Here is a 19476-nt window from a genome sequence, read left to right on the forward strand (position 1 = left end):
TTCCTCCACATGATTTTACGTATTTCTAATTATACCCAATGGGTTCCTGTCAGACCATCCTCCTCCTAATTCAGTATATGTGCACTGATAAGTTCCAAACTTACCCCATTCCTGGGTTCCTTTATTGGTAACTTAAATAACAAATTTTAAACTTGAGCCTGTGCTGCTTCTTGAACTTGCTTTTTCTCAGGTTGCAGTGTTAAGGACTCCTCTAACCCTGCTCTTAGCGCCTTCTGCTGCAGAGAGACACTCCAACATTTTATATTTCTGGATTTATATCTAATATCTTATTTTCTACTGACTCCCCCAGCAGCCAGAGCTGTGTGTTTCTACTCACAATCTGAGTGCTTTATAACAGGTTTGAGTCCAGAGAGAGCTATGCACCTGTATACAGGATCCTAGAAACTGACTTCCCATTACATGGTAACATCTGAGTGCCTTATATATCCACTAGTCCCCCTGAAGCAAATTTCAAGAGTATTTGGAAACTGGATGGACCCAAATGAATGATGTTTTGAGGGGGCTGACTTGGTTGTTAGGAGAAGGTAAACAGGAAACAATGGAATGAAAGACATCACATCCTCTATTGGCTTAGGGCACCAAAGCACCTAGCACCAGCTCCAGCAAGCTCTTTAAGTGTCAGTATTATAAAATCTCTTTAAATTATATCACAAATATTTTTAAAAAATCATTATTTTCATTTCATAAACTTAAGCAAGAAATGGTTCGCTGTCTTGGTTGTGATGAATACAGGGGACCACGGGAGTGCTTACACCATAGGAGTGAATACTCTGTTGGGGAAGCCCCATGGTTTCAGCCTTTATGTGCAAATCACTTAAGAGCTTACCCATTACATTTACACCTATTGTACAGTTTTAATAAGGATGGAACCATTAATCATCAGATAATCCATGGGATCAGTTGTGGCTGGGGAACAGTTTTGACTTGCTATTCCCTGTTTGCTTTCAGTTTTAAAAGTTGATATGGTCTATGTCTTAGTTTCTTTAAAAAAAAAAAAACCCACACAAAATCATAGAATATCAGGGTTGGAAGGGACCTCAGGAGGTCATCTAGTCCAACCCCCTGCTCAAAGCAGGACCAATTCCAAACTAAATCATCCCAGCCAGGGCTTTGTCAAGCCTGACCTTAAAAACCTCTAAGGAAGGAGATTCCACCACCTCCCTAGGTAACCCATTCCAGTGCTTCACCACCCTCCTAGTGAAAAAGTTTTTCCTAATATCCAACCTAAACCTCCCCAACTGCAACTTGAGACCATTACTCCTTGTTCTGTCATGCAGAAAGGGGCTAGTTACTCTTTTCCACTACCAGCCTTCAAAAAAGGCAGAATAAGTAGGACTGAAAAAAGAGTTTTTTGGCTCTGGAAGTTTGAGAAGCTTTGAAAGTGGGTAATTCATTCCATTTCTGTCAGTCTACTCCCACAAACAGGGGTTACAGATGTTCTGCTTAAACCAGGGATCTCAAACTCAAATCACCACAAGGGCCACATAAGGACTAGTACATTGGCCCGAGGGCCGCGTTACTGACACCTTTTCATATAAAGGTACAAAAGGCCCTGCCCCCACTCCACCCCTTCCATGAGGCCCCGCCTCTTCCCGCCCCCATTCCAACCCCTTCCCCAAAGTCTCCACCCCCTCTGCCCCTATTCCAACCCCTTCCCCAAATCCCTGCCCCTGTCCCGCCTCTTCTCCGTCTCCTCCCCTGAGCGCGCGGCTCCCCGCTCCTCCCGCCTCCCTCCTGGAAAGCGCTGAGCGCCGCCAAACAGCTGGAGGTAGGCAGAGGAGAGGGGATGCGGTGCGCTGGGGGGAAGGGGGGCGGCGGGTGAGGGGAGCTTGGCGGCCGCAGGAAATAACCCCACGGGCCGCATGTTTGAGACCCCTGGCTTAAACCCTCATTCCCACTGTTCCACCTCAGTTCTCAAAGCTAGGCACCTAAGTGGCCTAGTTTTTCAGAGGTGCTGGGCAGCAACAATGCCTGTTAATGTCAGTGCAAGATGTGGATGCTCAACAATTTTGTAAATCAGGTCACTTGATAAGGAGCCCAACTTTAGGTATCTAAGTTTAAACATTTTAGTTATAGTGCCTAGAGATGGAAAAGATTGTGTAAACATCAAGTCAATTCCCCTTTGCAACTAAGATTGGGAGTGGAAGGATGTCACAGCAAAAGCAATGTCATGGGCTCCAGCAGAGGAACCAGAGAGTTTGCTGATAACTTATAACAGAGAGAAAGCAGAAGAGAGACAACCGTCTTTACAGCTGAGGATGATGGTGCTTCAGTTTTACACACTCATTCATGAGACATTGAGGTCAGCATTGTTTGTGCAAGAAGATTATAACCCCCTTCATATGAAAAGATCATAGATCCATGAGGCTAAGTTTTACTGAATGACCAGCAGAATAATGATACCAAGGGACAGCTTTGAGTCCATGGCCTTCATTGCCAGCCTAGGCTAGTGTGGCTGTTGGCATTATTTTAAATCAACAGAGCCGGTCCTGAATATGAGCCTATTTTCTTCCAGGGCTGTTTCTGTGATGAGTCAGAATTAGAGTTCCTGAAATAATATGGAAAAAATCCACCCATTGTCTTTTATTCATGATCAGTAGTGCTAAAGCCTAGTTCAATAGGCTTCTAATAAAGGGAATGGTTGCTTAACTGGCATATCAGGCTGCCCTGGAGGTGTGCCAGTGAAGCACATTTTACTACATAAATATTAACATGGAGTGTTTTAGTTCAGAGATACTGTGGCAATAGCATAGTATAAAATGCCTAGAGAGGTTATTATACAAAGAGCTCTAGAATGTAGGTAATTATCTCTTTAAAAAAAGCCAAAAAAACCACCCCAACGATTGTAGTAAATATTAAAGACAGTTATATAATATTTCCCTTATAAAATGTTGAATAGAGTTGAATGAGTTAAAATATATGAATTTGGTTAACGTTACTGACCTCAAAATTCACATATCGTAATCAATGACGCAAAGTTTACTGAAGTTATTCCAAAATAGATTATTTTTCATTCCCCTACCCCTACTGCATCTTCTTTTGAAATGTAATATATTGGTAGTCTGATAATTGGAAAACCTACTTGTTTAAGTTTTTATATGCATGTTAGTGTATGATTATGACTGATTGGGTTTTCCAGACAACATTTCTGTAATATAGATTGCACATAATCAAACAAGAACAAAGAAAATCAATAGTACTTTAAAAATGCTTCAGATGGAAACAAATTATAAGACGTTACTTGCTGCTTTTGAAGTCATCAGCCATATTTCATGTTAAAGGCCATTATTTGCACATTATCCAATTCTGCAAATGTATGTGAAATAACCTTCAAAGAAATTGATATGAATACAACAATTACTATAGCAGATTTTACAGTGATATTTGACTTCTAGCTTGAATACAGAAGGTAATAATTGATACAGTGTCTGTAGCAATTATCCTTCATGGAACTTAGAAAGAATTCAGTGTTACTGTTAAGCGGTTGCAAATTTTCAACTGGTTATTGGTGTTTGTGACTTTGTGTGGCCCTGCAGGGATGAGTTGGTGGGTAGTGATGGTTTTGTAGCAAAATGTTCCTAATATAATTCTAAACTTGCTCATTTAGTGCCTGATGCACAGCCAACTGAAGCCAGTGTTAAGACTCCCACTGACTTCTGTGGGCTGTGAATTGGGCCCTTATGTAATAAGGGCCTCATCCTGTGAGTTGAGAGCCCCAATTCCCATGGAAGGCAGAGTGTGGCTACACTGCAGCTAGGAAATGCAATTCCCATGTGGGTAGATGTGAAAAAGTGAGGATAACAAGTGGAAAGTTATTTTTAAGAGTTGATGATAAAGTAAAAAGAGAGGTTTGAAAACCATTAACCTGATTTTTATTTTTATATATAATATATATATAAAATGTTGAAAAGCAAGCAGTAAAAAGAGTAGTGTATCACGTCCGGAATGGCTGACTTCTGAGCACAGTGGAATACACTTTGAGTTTTTATTTGACTGTAGCTGGAAAGGTTTGGTGGGGGGATTAGAATGTTACAGGCAACTCAATTCTATGAGATTAAATTCGAATGGAAAACTTTAAGTGTTTACAAAGTGGATCTCTTTTACATTTGAGCCCTCACTCTCTGTGCCTCAGTTCTCTCACTATGCAGTTTGTCACAGGTGCATTGTAAGGACAAATTAAAGTTTTGTGTGGTGCTCTAATACTATGGTGAAATAGGCCATATTAATATCTAGGAAGCTATTGAGAAACCATAGTAAGGAGAGTGGTAATGAAACTTATACATACTTATGTTTTTTTGGTGTTGGAAGTTTGACCGAATGTGTGTTTTTAATATATGCCATGGACCAGGGTGATGACATGTTTTTACTTAAATTATTTTTATACTTCCAAGTAAGAAAACAAGGTGTCATTTGCTCAACTTTGAGTTTCTTAGCGTAGGGTAATACTTTAAAATGCAAGCAATATTTTGATTCATAGATTCCAAGGCAGAAGGGACAACTCTGATCATCTACTCTGACCTCAAGTATAACACAGGCCATAGAACTTTCCCAAAATAATTTCTAGAGCAGGTCTTTTACAAAACATCCAATCTTGATTTAAAAATTGCCAGTGATGGGGGCTCTACCATGTCTTTTGCTAAATTGCTTTTAGGTTATTTAAAAAAAATCCTGGAGGGTAATGAAATGTGTATTCATTATAAAACAGAGTAGGATTGCTCTAAGCTTTGGGATAATAAGTAACATTTAATTAGCTCTTAATGAGTATTGTGTATTACAGATACACTAACATTTTTTTCATAGAGGGAATGATACTTAAGGAAAATGAATTTGCAGACATCTAATTTTTATATTTAAGGGTTTATTTTTTTTAAAAAGTCCCTGAATTTGCAGTGAACACAGTCTTTTAATGCAAAAAGTATATGGTGTAAAATGGATTTACAATACTCAGTAAAATATCCCTGAAACTAAATTACACAACTAATATACAGTATGAAGAAAAGAGCAGGAACAAAGGAAAAGAGAGGTGCTGGATACAAGAAGGAAAGGTGTAGGAGTATGAATAGAAGTACGTTGATTAACATAAGAAAAGTCCCCACATGCAATCAAATTCTTCTTTCTTAGCTTGTAATTTAGGCATTACTATTTCATACAAAACTGTTTCAGTTAATTTTGTGATCCATTTTTATGCTAGCCTGTGAATATGATTTTTTTCCAATGTCAACTTTTTGCAATTATAAAAGCTTATATTAGATATCTTTTAGATAAGGTTAGTAGCAATAGACTGTGATAAAGCATACAAGTCCTTTATATGCCAAGAAATGCTTTCTTAGCCTTGACGATCACTGTTTCATCACTAAAGGGAATGCACTCTGACCTGGACAGTGGCACAGAGAAAGGTTCAGGCTACTAGAAGTGCCCTAAGAAATGAAGGGTGTTATCCACAAAGCAACTTGGGTGCCCTATTCTGGAGTTTAGATGCCTAACTTCCCCTCTTCAGCACCACTACAATACACAAATCTCCCACATGGCAGCAACCTGACCTCCTAGGTGCCTAAACTCACTTGGCACCTAACTTTCCACTGTAAAAGTACCTTAGGCACCTATGTGTTAGGCCTTGGGGTATGTGCATTGCTGTCCCACTCTGTGTCCCATTCTAGGTGTCTCCTGCCTAAGCCCCAGAGCAATTCACAAACTGAAGAAAGACTGGCATTCAGCTGCCTAAGTCACATGCGGGGCCCAGTCTGGGAGGCAGCCTCTCAGCACTACTCCCAGATTGGGTTCAGTTCAAAATTTAGCTGGAGATGGAGGTTGTGATGGTGCCTGCCTTATAACTTTCAGCCCAGTGGTGTGCCAACCTCTGGACTACGGAGTCATTCTCACACACTCCTTCTGTCTCTCTCTGGCCAGATAAATTATTTAAGTATTTATACACAGTGGAACAGTCATGAGGCCAAAGAGTGATGCATAGCAACGCCTAAGCCCTTTGTGGATTCCACCCAAACTGCTGCTCCCTGGGAAAATTGGAGACTGACAACTAAATTCCCTGGTCCATGAGAGTGAGTGGGTGGAATAAAATGAAAGCAGCTGGATTACTTCCTGAATCTGATACAATTAAGGAAAGGTGAGCCTCGTTAAGTTTATAAAAAGGATTGGTGCCTTCTCAGAGTAGGAAATAAAATACATCCAGAGTAAAATGGGGTGTGGATATAAACATGCTTAGTTTTTAAAAACAGTGTTCATAGAATCATAGGACTGGAAGGGACCTTGAGAGGTCATCTAGTCCAGGCCCCTGCACTCATGGTGTTGCATGTATCTAGTCACATAATTATAAATATATGTGGCTTGTTCACCTTCTGTTTATATTAATCATTCCCTGGCAACACAAAGGTAAGGTTATCAGAGTTGTATGGGCCACTGCCACTGTATTTCAGCTGAACAACAGCAATACAGAAGTAACACGTTCAGTGCAGGTCTACACTACCGCTTAAGTTGATCTAACTTACGTCCCTCAGGGGTGTGAAAAAGCCTCCCAACCCTGAAGCGACGCAAGTTTTGTGCTGTCCTGACTGACGCTATGTCACGCTTCTCGCCGAGGTGGAGTAGTTATGCTGACAGGAGAGCTCTCTCTCATTGCATAGTGCTTCTGGTGAAAATGCACTACAGTGGCACAGTTGCATCGGTGCAGCAGCGTTGATGTTATGCTGTAGTATAGACGCCTTCAGACAGGATGTTCTCTCCCGATGACAGATTCTCGTTATTTGGGAAAGTTCATAGGATGGTACAGGGCTTTACATATAGGCTCTTATTCCCCAATTTATGGGATCAGGATCATGGACACAAACCGGAAATGACAGGTATTTGATGACTTTTACTCTGGCCATTTTAATCTAGTATAGATTGATAATATATATATTTATTTTGCAATGGGACATCGCCAACACGTGTCTAGAAGTTTCTAGTTGAGTCAGATTCTCACTATCGTAGTCCTGAATCTCTTATGCCAAGCCTACTACATATTTGCAAATGTTCCTGAATGGTTTTTTAAAATAGAAATAGAGAAGATGTGTTGGTCTGCCATTTAAATGCATATTTGTAATATTTTTAAAGCTTCTTAGAGTATTAAGGAGTTAGTTAATTACATCCTGTATCGATCATATTTACCCAAATGGTATCTATATGGAATACACAAGCCCAAAACTCAAGTGTTTTTTCTCTTTCCTGTACTATTCTTAATTAACCAACTAGAGTAGGTCCAAAAATAGGAATTTTTCCCCATGAATGTTTTGTGAAAAATATGTTCCTGCTTTTCACTGAAAAATTGAGTTTCCCAATCTCTCAATTAATAATTATCTGCTAATTAATAAATGTATTACTTATTTTAATTATTCATATAGCCACGTCTAGAGAGCCCAGTCAGCATTGGAGCCTCCTTATGCTAAGTGCTGGACAAACACAGCGTGAAAGCAGAGTCCCTGTGCTGAGGGCATTACAGTGTTATGAAGACAGTTGGAAGTTCCTCCTAGTAATCATAGTAGAAGTGGATCTGAAGGGAGGGATTCAAAAGAAGATAGTGGCTTTATAAGATAGTTTGGGGTGAGTGCCTAGCACAGTGGGGTCTTGCCCCATGACTAGATCTCCTAGGTGCTACGGTAATGCTAATAAATAATGTTCCATAAGTAAAAGGTTGCTTAGAAGAAAGCACAACAGTGCTTGTGAGAAAAGCAAACCCGAGTGGAGTGAGGCACGGATTTCAGAGAGGCCAGAGAGAAAGAGGTTGCAGTAGTCAAGACAGTAGATAAGGAACCTAATTTGTGTGTAGGGTATTTTTATGAGCAAATATGTTTAAAGGAAAAAAAGACCAGCATAACCATAAGCAGTAAATAAAGTAGCCACTATTTGTGAAGATGTGCAAAGCAATAGCACTCCGAAACCTGCAAAACTGCATTTAGACTTGTATCTGCCTATATTGTAGATTGCTATTGATCTGTTTTATCTATCCAGCTTGGGATATTAAAGATTGCATCATAGTGCATGCACATTAGGGAGGAAAGGTAAGGTATGTAGGTTTGGTTGCCACCATCTTTGCTGATATATTGAGTATTGAACCATGGACCTCTAGAGCTAAATGCATGAGTCTCTACAGCGTGAGCCACATCCTCTGTGGATCAGGAACAGAGGGGGATGCATAACACACACTGACTCAGTGGGATACATGGGCAACCTTGGCTTTGTTGTTTCCTGATTGTTGAGTGTTTAACTTTGCAACCTTAATGTTTCAGTGTAGCTCTGTTTGTGTGGAATACTGTACAATATATAAACCTTTTTAAAGATAAAATAGATCTGTGTATACACACCTGTTTTAGAAATCATGTAATAATCACTCGGTTTCCTGTGTTCATGCTTTCCAAGTAGATCCGTTCGGATTCAATGAGACATTAAGAGTGAAACGGGGAAGCGATTTTATAGCAACTTTTGGCTGGTGGCAATCACATCATTAATGTAAACTTGTATTCTTTCTTCAATTAGAATGTTCCACCGGATCTCTCCATTTGTACTTTTGTGCTGGAACAATCCTTGTCAGTGCGAGCTCTTCAGGAAATGCTGGCTAACACTGAAGAGAAAGCAGAAGGGGTAAGTAATCCAATCTAGACTTTTTTGATCAACTGGGGATATATACCATTTCTTCCACAGTATTAACACAATGACTTCCTTTTGGTGTAGCTTTAGTCTCATTCTCCAGTACAGAAAGGGCCTCATCCCGAGGAATGCTGAGCACTTGCAACTTTCATTGAAGTCAATGAGTTGTGGGAGTCCAGCACCTCTTAAGATGAGGCCCTAAATTAGTGAGCTGACAGTAGGATTTGAGGAATTATGATTAAAGGTCGCTGAGGGCACATGCATTCTTACTATCACTATAACAAAATAATCACAGTTTAGAAACATAACTAAATCATGCCTTAAGAAGAATTAAGGCCCCTATCCAAATGCAGGGCTGTGTTACTGTAGAGCATCCTAGTGGCATATAAACACCACTGTATCAAATCAAAATACTCGGTAATATTAAAATGCAGAATCAGGCATGTTTAGTTCTTTTTAAAAGATGACACTATTCTATGTTGCTTGAGCAAAAATGTCCACTAGTTCAGATTTAAAATTGAAGATGTCATATTAATCAGAGGTGTTAGATGAATATGGAAATTAGGCATCCTTGCATTCATGAGTGATGAGGGAAATAGAGTAGCAACTCTGAGTAGCAAATAACTATCTACAAATAAATAATAGTAGTATGATTAATTTTGTGTATACGGTGTAGTTCAGTTAGTTTACAGTCACGTAGTTTAGGATTGCACACATCCTTTGCATGGACCATATCCTGAAAACAGCTTGTAATTGAGGAAGAGTGGCTGTGGTACAGGAGTAACATACAGAGACAAAACAGAGGAAGGGATTAATAGCAAATCTGTCACTCAAGAAAGCTGGCAGGAGAGAAACAGACCCCCTGGAAGCTCTGAGAATGCCTGAGAGAAAGCAAGCTCCAAACTAATATGCTGTAGTCAGTCCCAGAAAATGTCAGGCACTGAGCCTAAAAAATGATAGTTGGGATATGAAATCCAGGAACATTCCCATGCATGCTTCAGAGCATGTGGTGTCACTGAGCATTTGTTCCAAGGACTAACTGCAAAAGCAGCACACGGAGTAGTATGTTTGAGATGTGCATGTAATATTGGAATAAGCAAATACATACTTACAGACAGGGATCACTCTTTCTGGAATTTGCAAGTACTGCAACTAATAGCAAGCAAATCCATGGAGAAAGCATACACCAGAAGTTCAAGCTTGAACTGCAGTTCTGCACCAAAAAAGCATGAGCTGTCAACAACGCTCCAACCCCCCCCCCCCCCCCCAAAAACTGTGCAATTGCAAAGGATGTCCAGAGATGCTGCAATGGAACTGTAGTGATAGCAATATGTCCACAACAATATATCCCTACGTAAAAGGATAAATGGACACAAGTCAGATATTAGGAATGGCAATATACAAAAACCTGTAGGAGAACACTTCAACCTTCCTGACCACACAATAGCAGATTTTAAGGTAGCTATCCTACAGCAAAAAAACTTCAGGACCAGACTTCAAAGAGAAACTGCTGAGCTTCAGTTCATTTGCAAATTTGACACCATCAGCTCAGGATTAAACAAAGACTGAATGGCTAGCCAACTACAAAAGCAGTTTCGCCTCCCTTGGTGTTCACACCTCAACTGCTAGAAGAGGGCCTCACCCTCTCTGGTTGAACTAACCTCGTTATCTCCAGACTGATTCTTGCCTGCATATTTATACCTGCCTCTGGAAATTTCCATTACATGCGTCTGACGAAGTGGGTATTCACCAACGAAAGCTTATGCTCCAATACATCTGTTAGTCTATAAGGTGCCACAGGACTCTTTGTTGCTTTTAACAATATTTGAGGAACTCAGTTGTTGTATTGCTGTGACTTCTCATTCTGCCCCCAGTAAGGATAGGTCTGGGCCAACAATAGCAGGAGTACCATTGGGGTGAATCCAAGAGGGATCCAGAGCTGCAGCACATGGGGGAAGGGAGCATGTGCATGTTGTACCACGCTGAGGAAAAAATAAGATTCGCTTCTCTATTCTGGTTTCAGAAGGGCCACAACAGAACACTAGAAGGGATTGTTTTTAATTCCAGTATTAAACATTTTTCTTTTGATCTTAATCTTAGTATTTTTACAGTGTTTTGTTCTATTGGCAAACTTTCAGTCTAGCCATAATTTTTTTTAGTTATAAGTGGCAATCACAGGGCAAGCTGGCCTTTTGAAGGCGCACTTGTGATTAGTTTATCTCTCAGTCCAGAGGTACATTATGAGAACATATGATTAGGAATCAGGCCTGATGAGCAATAGAAGGCAAGCCTATGATCAATCAGTGGGAGTTCGAGTCTTCTGGGAAGAGGGAAGGTTACTGGCAACTCTCCAGAGTGCCTAGGCAGAGCATCTGAGGCCTTGGCTACACTGGCGCTGTACAGCGCTGCAACTTGCTGCGCTCAGGGGTGTGAAAACGCCCCCCCCGAGCGCAGCGAGTGCAGTGTTGTAAAGCGCCAGTGTAATCAGCGCCTGCAGCGCTGCACGCTCGCTCGCAGCGCTGCAAGCTACTCCCCTCGGAGAGGTGGAGTACTTGCAGCGCTGCGAGAAAGCTCTCGCAGCGCTGGCGGCGCGACTACACTCGCGCTTCACAGCGCTGCCGCGGCAGTGCTGTGAATTCTCAAGTGTAGCCAAGGCCTCAGAGACACTCACAAAGAATGGGAAGGCTTGTGCAGGAGATTCAGGGTCACTGATGACCTGGGGAGGGATTCGCTATACCAGTGAGTTGGAAAGGCTTGGTTGGAGCTGATTGCCATGAGGGGCATCCATACAAAAATGGAAGCTTAAAAAATACCAGGCAGCAGTGCCTGGGTGTTGGGAAGGAACTACTGAGCCCAGCAAGGGCCTAAAAGACTGTAGAGTCTGGGAAAGATGAGTTTGATCTGAGATGACACTGATCTATTTTAATAAACCAGAACCTCAAGAAGGGAATATACTTGAATGAAATGCAAGTCTATGTGCCATCACTGGGGACCCTAAAAAGGAGAGAGGGCCTGACTGAGACTGGATTAGGCAAGGTTTTGCTATGGTGACACATGTCGTATTGCAGTTGGTTATGAAATGTAGTTAGCATTTCAGTGTCCCCACTTCTGATACGGGTAAGAAAAACATCAGCAATACATCATCTTCAAAAAAAAGGGCCTGATTCTGGTTTCCTTACACATGAAAAATGCCATGGACTTTAGCTGCAGATTTGAGTGAGCAAAGAATTCCAGATCAGGTGTAAGGCTTGTCCAGCTATTGTAAGAAGTCCATTATCCTTATTGAGAATTGTGTACCTTAGGCAGAGATCTCTGTGTGGGATTTACACAAAGTAAGGCTGAAATCAGATCTTGCTGTCCAGAAATAAAGCTGCTTGAGCTGGGTGCCCGTCCAACATCTGCTGTTCTGTGGCTGGCCAGCTCTGAAGGCAGTGCAGAAGTAAGGGTGGCAATACCGTGACCCCCACCCTTGTGACCCCCTTGCAACTCCCTTTTGGGTCAGGACCCCCAATTTGAGAAACGCTGGTCTCCCCCGTGAAATCTATATAGTATAGGATAAAAGCATACAAGATCAGATTCCGGGGGGGGACACCTGATTTCATGGTCCGTGATGCATTTTTCAAGGTCGTGAATTTGGTAGGGCCCTAGTAATGATGCTGGTATCCCATGGATCACTAGGGATGGATTTTGCTTGGCTTCTGCAGGGGTGCATTATGATGCTGCTTGTGTGGTCTTCACCGCCATCCAGGAGACTGATACATTGGGATCAGAGCAGAATCTATCTTAATCTCCAAGCAGAACTTAAGCCTGATTGTAAATCAGTGCTATATATCTGTTAATAATTATTATAACACTAAAAAAAAGCCACTAATTTTCTTTTCAGTAAATCTCTGAAAACCAAGAGCAATAACTGTAAAATAAATGCATGTGACACTTCCTGATAAATTAGCTGGAGCGTATTCAATGTCCATATATACTCTACATAACTTACCAAGACCCCTTTCAGCTTCTAGATACTTGAATGCTATGGGATAGGTCCTTATTTAAGAAGCTTAATTTCTGGTGTTAGTAGCTGTTTGTAGAAGCTGCAAGTTTCAACTTTTAGTGACTGCTATGCTTTCTTTAAGCATTACAAGAAGAGATATTTTTATGTTTATGTATAAAACACTATATCTTCCAGAGTGTTGCCAGAATTTAATTGTAATAACTCCATTTCCTTATATTTGGGAAAGGGAAGTGTTAGTTCCAGAGATAATTTGTTACTTATTTGTTACTTGAAAATTTCACTAGGAAATTTAGTAACGAAGATCACTTGACAGGAAACATTAAATTAAATTCTACAAAATTTTATTGTTTGTTTAACTATAACAAATATATCCCTAGAGCCACATAATCGAGGACAATGAGAAACTGAGATAAAAATATTTATGTGTAATGAAGACTGGGAAGATATGGCAATCTATCAAATGTACTTCAAGTTCACTCTCATTATGTCTCATTCAGAAGATACTAAGCAGATACTGTGTGGACTCCTGAGTATTTGTATAAGGTCATGTTAATATACCATGACAGAGATTTTGCAGCATCATTCTAACTTATCTCATCGTTAGCCAATGATCTTGTACAAACTATATAAATACATACATGTGTGTGTGCATGTGTATATATATGTGTATATGTACACTACTTGCTCTCTACAAGTGGCACCCAAGCCCCCCAAAGTCATCCTACATTTACACTAGTAACTGTGATTCTCTAATAAAGTAAAAAAACTGAAATATAAGGCAGGAGTGCTGGTCATGAGGAAACCCACCCCAAAGCCAACTAGCCCCAGCATAAAGAATATACATGGACCTGTCCTGTTCCCTCTCCATGATTACAGCATCTGCCAGATCTCAACCAATGCAGCTGATCTGACTCAGAAGTCACTTGCAAACCCAAACCTGACCACATCCTGCTGTGGAGGATTCTCTTCAACTTTTCTGATAAGAATAGCAAATCCATGACCGACATTCATGCCCACACACACACTCCTCCTACCCTCCCTCCCAGGTTGTCAGAACTAGGTCCTGTTCAGGAGCTGGGGATTCCAGAGGTGTTGAAATAAGCCCGCTTCAGAGCAGGGACAGAGAATCTCCCATTCTGTTTGCACTCTACATATCCTAGGATAATAGGATTCTGATTGGTGCCTCTGTCTAGACACTACTGTTTTACCAAAACACGAAAAAGTGACCAGGGCCAGTGCTCCTCCTTGCAGGCCAAAGTGAGAAGAGAATGCATCGTGTTGTTGTGACAGACACAGCTAATGTTGCTATCAAAGAAAATACTCCTGTCCTGAATCACTTTTATGAATATCTGTGATGGACAGACATCACCTGTATAGTACATACTGATCTTTCTCTCACACACATTCACATAAAAAGATACTGGCAAGTTGTAAGTCAGTTACACTGTGTATACTTTGGTTACACTTGTTTTGGGGGGCATTTAATATATAACTCTAAGGTACTAGGTTAGCAGGCCTCATTTAGGTGAATCTTAAATACAGAGGAGTAGAAGAAATATAGGACAAAAGAGAGCAAATGACTTGTATCATGGTATAATTGGGTTTGTTTCAGGAAACACAACGCAAAGGACAAATGTAACTTAATTCAGCCACAAGAGAAGCAGGTTTTTGTTCTAGCCAGCATAAAGGCTATGTTTCTGCTCATGTTCACTTATGGTAAAGTATCTTTTGTTGCCAGGTTAATTTAATTTTGTGTATCACTTTTTGTTCATCAGATATTTATTTGATCTTTCTTTAAAATAATAAATACATTGCAGTACAATGAAAGATGAAACTAGCTGCTTGTCAAATAAATTTGTCAATAGCCAGTGTCTTGTGAAAGCAAAAAAAATCCTTTTAAAAATGAATCATACTTTAAAAAGCATGTTTCAAACAAAGATCTCCAAATTCCTTACCATGAATAAAGTCTAACATCTATGTGATGTAGATTCCCCTCCCCCCACTTTTACATTTGGGGAAACTGAAGCCCCATTGATTCCTACTAGCACTAGATGGTTAACATTATTGTGCTAAAGAAAAAGATGAAAAGTTAAGTAGCAAAATTTGCAGATGACAGAGTTTGTCATGACTAGAAAAGATTATGAAGAACTGAAGAAGGCCCTAACTAGCTTACGCAGTTGGGTAACGCTGTGACAGATGAAATCCAATGTAGATTAGGTTGACAAGGATGATTAGAGTCATGGAAAAAGTTCTACACAAAGAGGACTATATAGAGTAAAAACGACACTATTAAGAGGACATGTGATTATTATAGTAGGGGCAGGTACCACCATCTATTAAGGTTACCCAACACTTCACATTATTAGACCCTGTTTGCAGCTGCTTATAACTTTGCTAAACTTTAACTGGTTAGGTTGAAATTTTCCATAGGGGGAATCTGCCTCAGGCTGAATTCTGTTTTTGAAAATGTCAGCCATTTCTGAGAACAAGGCTAGAGAATAATGTGTTTTCCACATAAAAAAATTCTTGTGGGCTTTTTATTTAAAAAACTCTATCGCCCCTGTGCATTGGAGCAGGGACTTGAAACTTGGTGGGTGTGGCCTTTCTTTTCACTGCCTGGGACTGAGCAGGACTTTCCATGCAACTGCATCTTTGGCTTGATGACGAACAGGTGAGGTCCACATCTTGGTTCCGGAACTGAGAGCAGGGAGACTCTCTCCTATACTCTGATCCTTTGCTGGGCCCAGACGACATGGAGGAGGAAGCTGCCTGATTCAAATGCAAAGAGGACAAAAGCTGGACCTGTGGGAGATGTGAATGGAGCACATTGGGACAGGAAGGCTGCAGAGTGAAGGGGAGAGCAGGAACGGGCACTGGAGGCTGGCAGGACAGTGGGAAACTGGAACTAGTAGTTGGGATGGAGGGAGTCTGAGACTGGCTGGCAAGGAAACTGGGAGCCAGGCAGGAGACGAGGACTGGCTCGCCAAGAAAACACGGACTGAGAACAAGTGGAGTGGGGGGAGGAAGGTTAGGAGGGAGGAGAGGCAGATTTGATGAGAAAGCAGGGTGTGGGGAAAGAACTGATATTGGCTGGACAAAGAGACTGGAACAAGGAGCTGGGTGGGGCAGACACAGATTGGGTGAGGAGCTCTGCAAAGGAGATTGGGACTGGAGAATGTGGGTAAGGGATATTGACTGGACACTTGGCGGGAGGAGGGAGAGAAAGACAAATTGGTTGAAAAACTGGGATTAGCTGGGCAAGGAGACTGAGGACAAGAAGCTGGAAGATTGGAGGTGAACTAAAATGACTGAGCAAGAGACTAGCAGGGAGACTGGGATTGGGAAGGGGAAGCTGCAAGGGTGAGACTGGGACCAGGATGAGTGAACTGAGAAATGGAAACTGGGACTGGCGAGGTGAGGTGAGGAGAATGGGACTGGGCCAAGGAGCCAGTGATCGGGACAAGACAGAACTGGGACAGGGACATATTGGAGGGGATAGGCCAGAATTGGATCACACTTGGGTGGAAGGAGCAAGAGTCTGTGTCCATGAGAGAGCGCTCTTCTCCAGAGCTTGCATTTGCCTGACTGGAGACTTGTAGTGGTGCTGAGCTCACAGCTGCTGCTGAAGTCAGTGGGAGCTGTGCTTTGAACATATAAAGTGCTATATAATGCTGAATACTCTGAAAAATCAGGTTGTCAGTGTCTGAAATTGGGCACCCAAAATTAGTAGAAACTTTTGACCTTAATCTCTCTGGCCTGGATCCACAAAGGGACTTACCTGCTGTGATGCAGAGCATTGCAATACTTAACTTTTAGGCACCTGGAAAATCACTGGAACAACACTGCAATCCACAAAGCCTGAGTTGAGCCTCTAGGCTCCCTACAATGACTGGGGGGAGAGAGGCGCCTTAGAAGGTGATCCACAAAAGCCAGCACACTAGGCAGAAAGCCGCTTAAGCTAGCCAATGGGAGATTCTGACCAGAAGGGTGTGTCCTAAGTCCTGCCCTTCTCATCGGAGACAGGCACGTAAGTGTGGGGTGCAAGGAGGTGCCTTTCTCTGCTTGAAATCCAGTAACCGGGAACCCCTCTCCTGGAGGAGGATGGCTTAGGCACCTAAGCTGTATTTTGGGAGAATGAGTTAGATGCCACCTTCACAACACACACACAATGACTGGAAGAAGAGGAGGAAGTAGTAGTGGTGATCATTTTACCCACCTTATGACTCTTAGCCCAGTGGTTTGTGCACTCGCCTGGGATGTGGGGGACTCATGTTCCAATGCCCCCTCTGTCTGCAATAATTTCATCAGTGGTCTCCCATCTCTCAGAAGACTGCTTGAACTACTGATCTATAGGGTATTTTGATGTGGGGATCTCTCTCTCTCTCTTGTTAAAGCTGTTCCACTATGGCTAAATAATGAAAGAGTAATTTTGGAACAGGGGGCTGGACCTGGGTCTCCCACTTCCCCACATGAGTGCACTAAGCACCAGGCTATAGTGCAGGGGTGGCCAAATTTACTGACCCTCAGAGCTGCATATGACAATCTTCATAAATTCAAGAGCTGGGGCGTACCCGCCAGGGCTCGGGGCTTCAGCATTGCTCCTGTTGAAGCCCTGAGGCCCGGCAGGTGCGCCCTGTGGGGCTGAAGCCCCAAGACCCCCTCCCCGCTGGGCAGAAGCCAATGATGACATGGTGGGGCACGTGGGGTCATGTGTCCGCTCCATATTTTTGCCAGGGTTTGCTGGCCCCGCTTGGTCACATGGTGCTGCCGGGCCCCCTCCCTGCATGGCAGGTGCTGGAGCTGGCAAGCAGGAGCTGTGGCCATAGGTAGAGACAGCTGGGATCTGCAGGGAGTGCCACTGCTTTTGCTGCTGCCTCTGCCCATGGACCAAAAGCAACGGCTCCTCCCTTCAGCTCCCGGGTGTTTGCCACTGCTTCTCCACACGAAGCTAACACCTGGGAGTTTCAGGGAGAGGCTGCTGAGGGTAAGAGGGGGCATTGTGGCGGGGGGTGTTTAAATTGTGCTCCCCCACTCTCAGCAGGCACCAGTCGTCTCTGGAAGAAGCCCTTTGCCCTGTTGCAGGGTAGAAGCCCTGAGCTCCCCCCCATAGGCACTGACTTCCCCTCTACCCGGGGGGTGCTTGACCCTCCCCTCATCCCAGGCCTGCCCCCACTCCATCCCTTCCTCCACGCCCCCACCCCTGCTCTGCCTCTTCCTGCCCCTGCTCTGCCCCCAGCCCTGCCTCCATTCCACCCCTTCCCCCCCAAGGCCACAATCCTACCCTGCCTCTTTCCACCCCTGCCCTACCTGCTCCCCTGAGCATGCCCCGTCCCTGCTCCTCTCCCTCCCTCTCAGCACCTACTGCATGCCACTGAACAGCTGTTCCGCAGCATGCAGGAGGTTCTAGGAGGGAGGGGGAGGAATTGATCAGCATTGATGTGGGTGGGAGACACTGGGGGTGGATGTGGGGAGCTTGGTTGCTGGTGGGTGCTAAGCACCCACTATTTTTTTTTCTGGAGCACCCACGGAGTCGTTGCCTATGCTCCTCCCTTCCAGTCTGGTAAGCGGAGAATGGCCGGGGAGGGGCATGGGTGTGTGTGTGAGGGGCTTCGTGAGTCACATTTTAACTGTAAAAGAGCTGCATGTGGCTCATCAGCTGCAGCTTGGCCACCCCGCTATAGAGGCTTTCTTTCTCCCTCTCTGGCTCAATGACTCTTTAGACACCTAAGTACCTGTGTGAATTTGGGCTTTTGGGCCTCAGTTCCCCATCTGTACAGCTGGGAGACTACAAGCCCCTTGTCATACAGGGGTGTTGTAAAAATAAATTTCATTAATATTTTGAATCACTCTGATACTATAGTAATGAATACCATAGAAAAGCCTATGAGGAAATTCATGTCTTCCGAGTAGGGGTTTGAATAGTTATAGTAAATAAGACATGGAGTCATACATTAAACAACAAGGAGAAAACAAAATATTGAGTAGCTTGCTCACTAAGTGAGCACTATCCATCTTGTGCACTGAATGTGGAAGGGTCCTGTGGAAAATATGGTGTATGCTCATGTAATTTAAAAAGTACCATAATGCATATGTGCAAGTGAATCAAATTAAGGTTGTACAGGCAACTTTAATTCTGGCATTTCCTAACTTTTGACTTTACAACCTTAATGTTCTTTTAATGTATTTTTACTGTATAATAGGAATTGTGCATATAATTTCTATAATACATAAAAATACATTAAAAGAACATTAAGGACACTCCATGATAGGAAACAAAAAGAGCTTGTAAGGGACCTAATGCAGGTTGCTCCAACTGAAGACAAGCTGTGGGGTGGGGGTGGAGCTAGGCTATGTTGGTATAGGCATGTCCAGCAGAGATCAGAGAGTTCTATTGGTAGGATTGCTCTTGCAATGATTGTGGATGGAGATGCCCAATGGGGAGACCAAAGGCTCAGTATGTGGACCAGATATTGGCAGATCTTGGAGAGAGCAATCTGCATGACAGCCTGGCATATGATCATGAGTTTCGGAAGAAGGCTATAAAAGTTGCCGATCTTGAACAGGGAAGTGGCAAGAAAGAAGATGAGAACTTAGTAGATAGCTAAATGTTGTTCTTAGAATATGAAAACAAAATATTTATAAGCTTAAGGGAAAATGTTTGACAATAATGTAAGTAAATATGCAGTTAAAATATAAACTGATCAGTTGTATGTGCACTTAGTATAATTTTGTGATGCCTGCAGCTATAGGCTGTTCGCTTTACAAAGTATTACTTCACACTAACTTTGTGCAAGGAACTCATGCATTCTGTC

General features: G+C 42.6%; 1 protein-coding gene across 1 annotated transcript in view; it reads left to right on the forward strand.

Moving 5' to 3' along the window:
• RYR2 (ryanodine receptor 2) overlaps nucleotides 1-19476 on the forward strand; it is a 527178-nt gene that overhangs the window by 30395 nt on the left and 477307 nt on the right. The window contains exon 3 of the mRNA XM_065401458.1: nucleotides 8548-8652. Coding sequence (XP_065257530.1) covers nucleotides 8548-8652 — 105 coding nt within the window. The remainder of the gene's footprint in view (nucleotides 1-8547; nucleotides 8653-19476) is intronic.

The sequence above is a fragment of the Emys orbicularis genome, chromosome 3 (assembly GCF_028017835.1).
Source record: "Emys orbicularis isolate rEmyOrb1 chromosome 3, rEmyOrb1.hap1, whole genome shotgun sequence".
Lineage (NCBI taxonomy): Eukaryota > Metazoa > Chordata > Testudines > Emydidae > Emys > Emys orbicularis.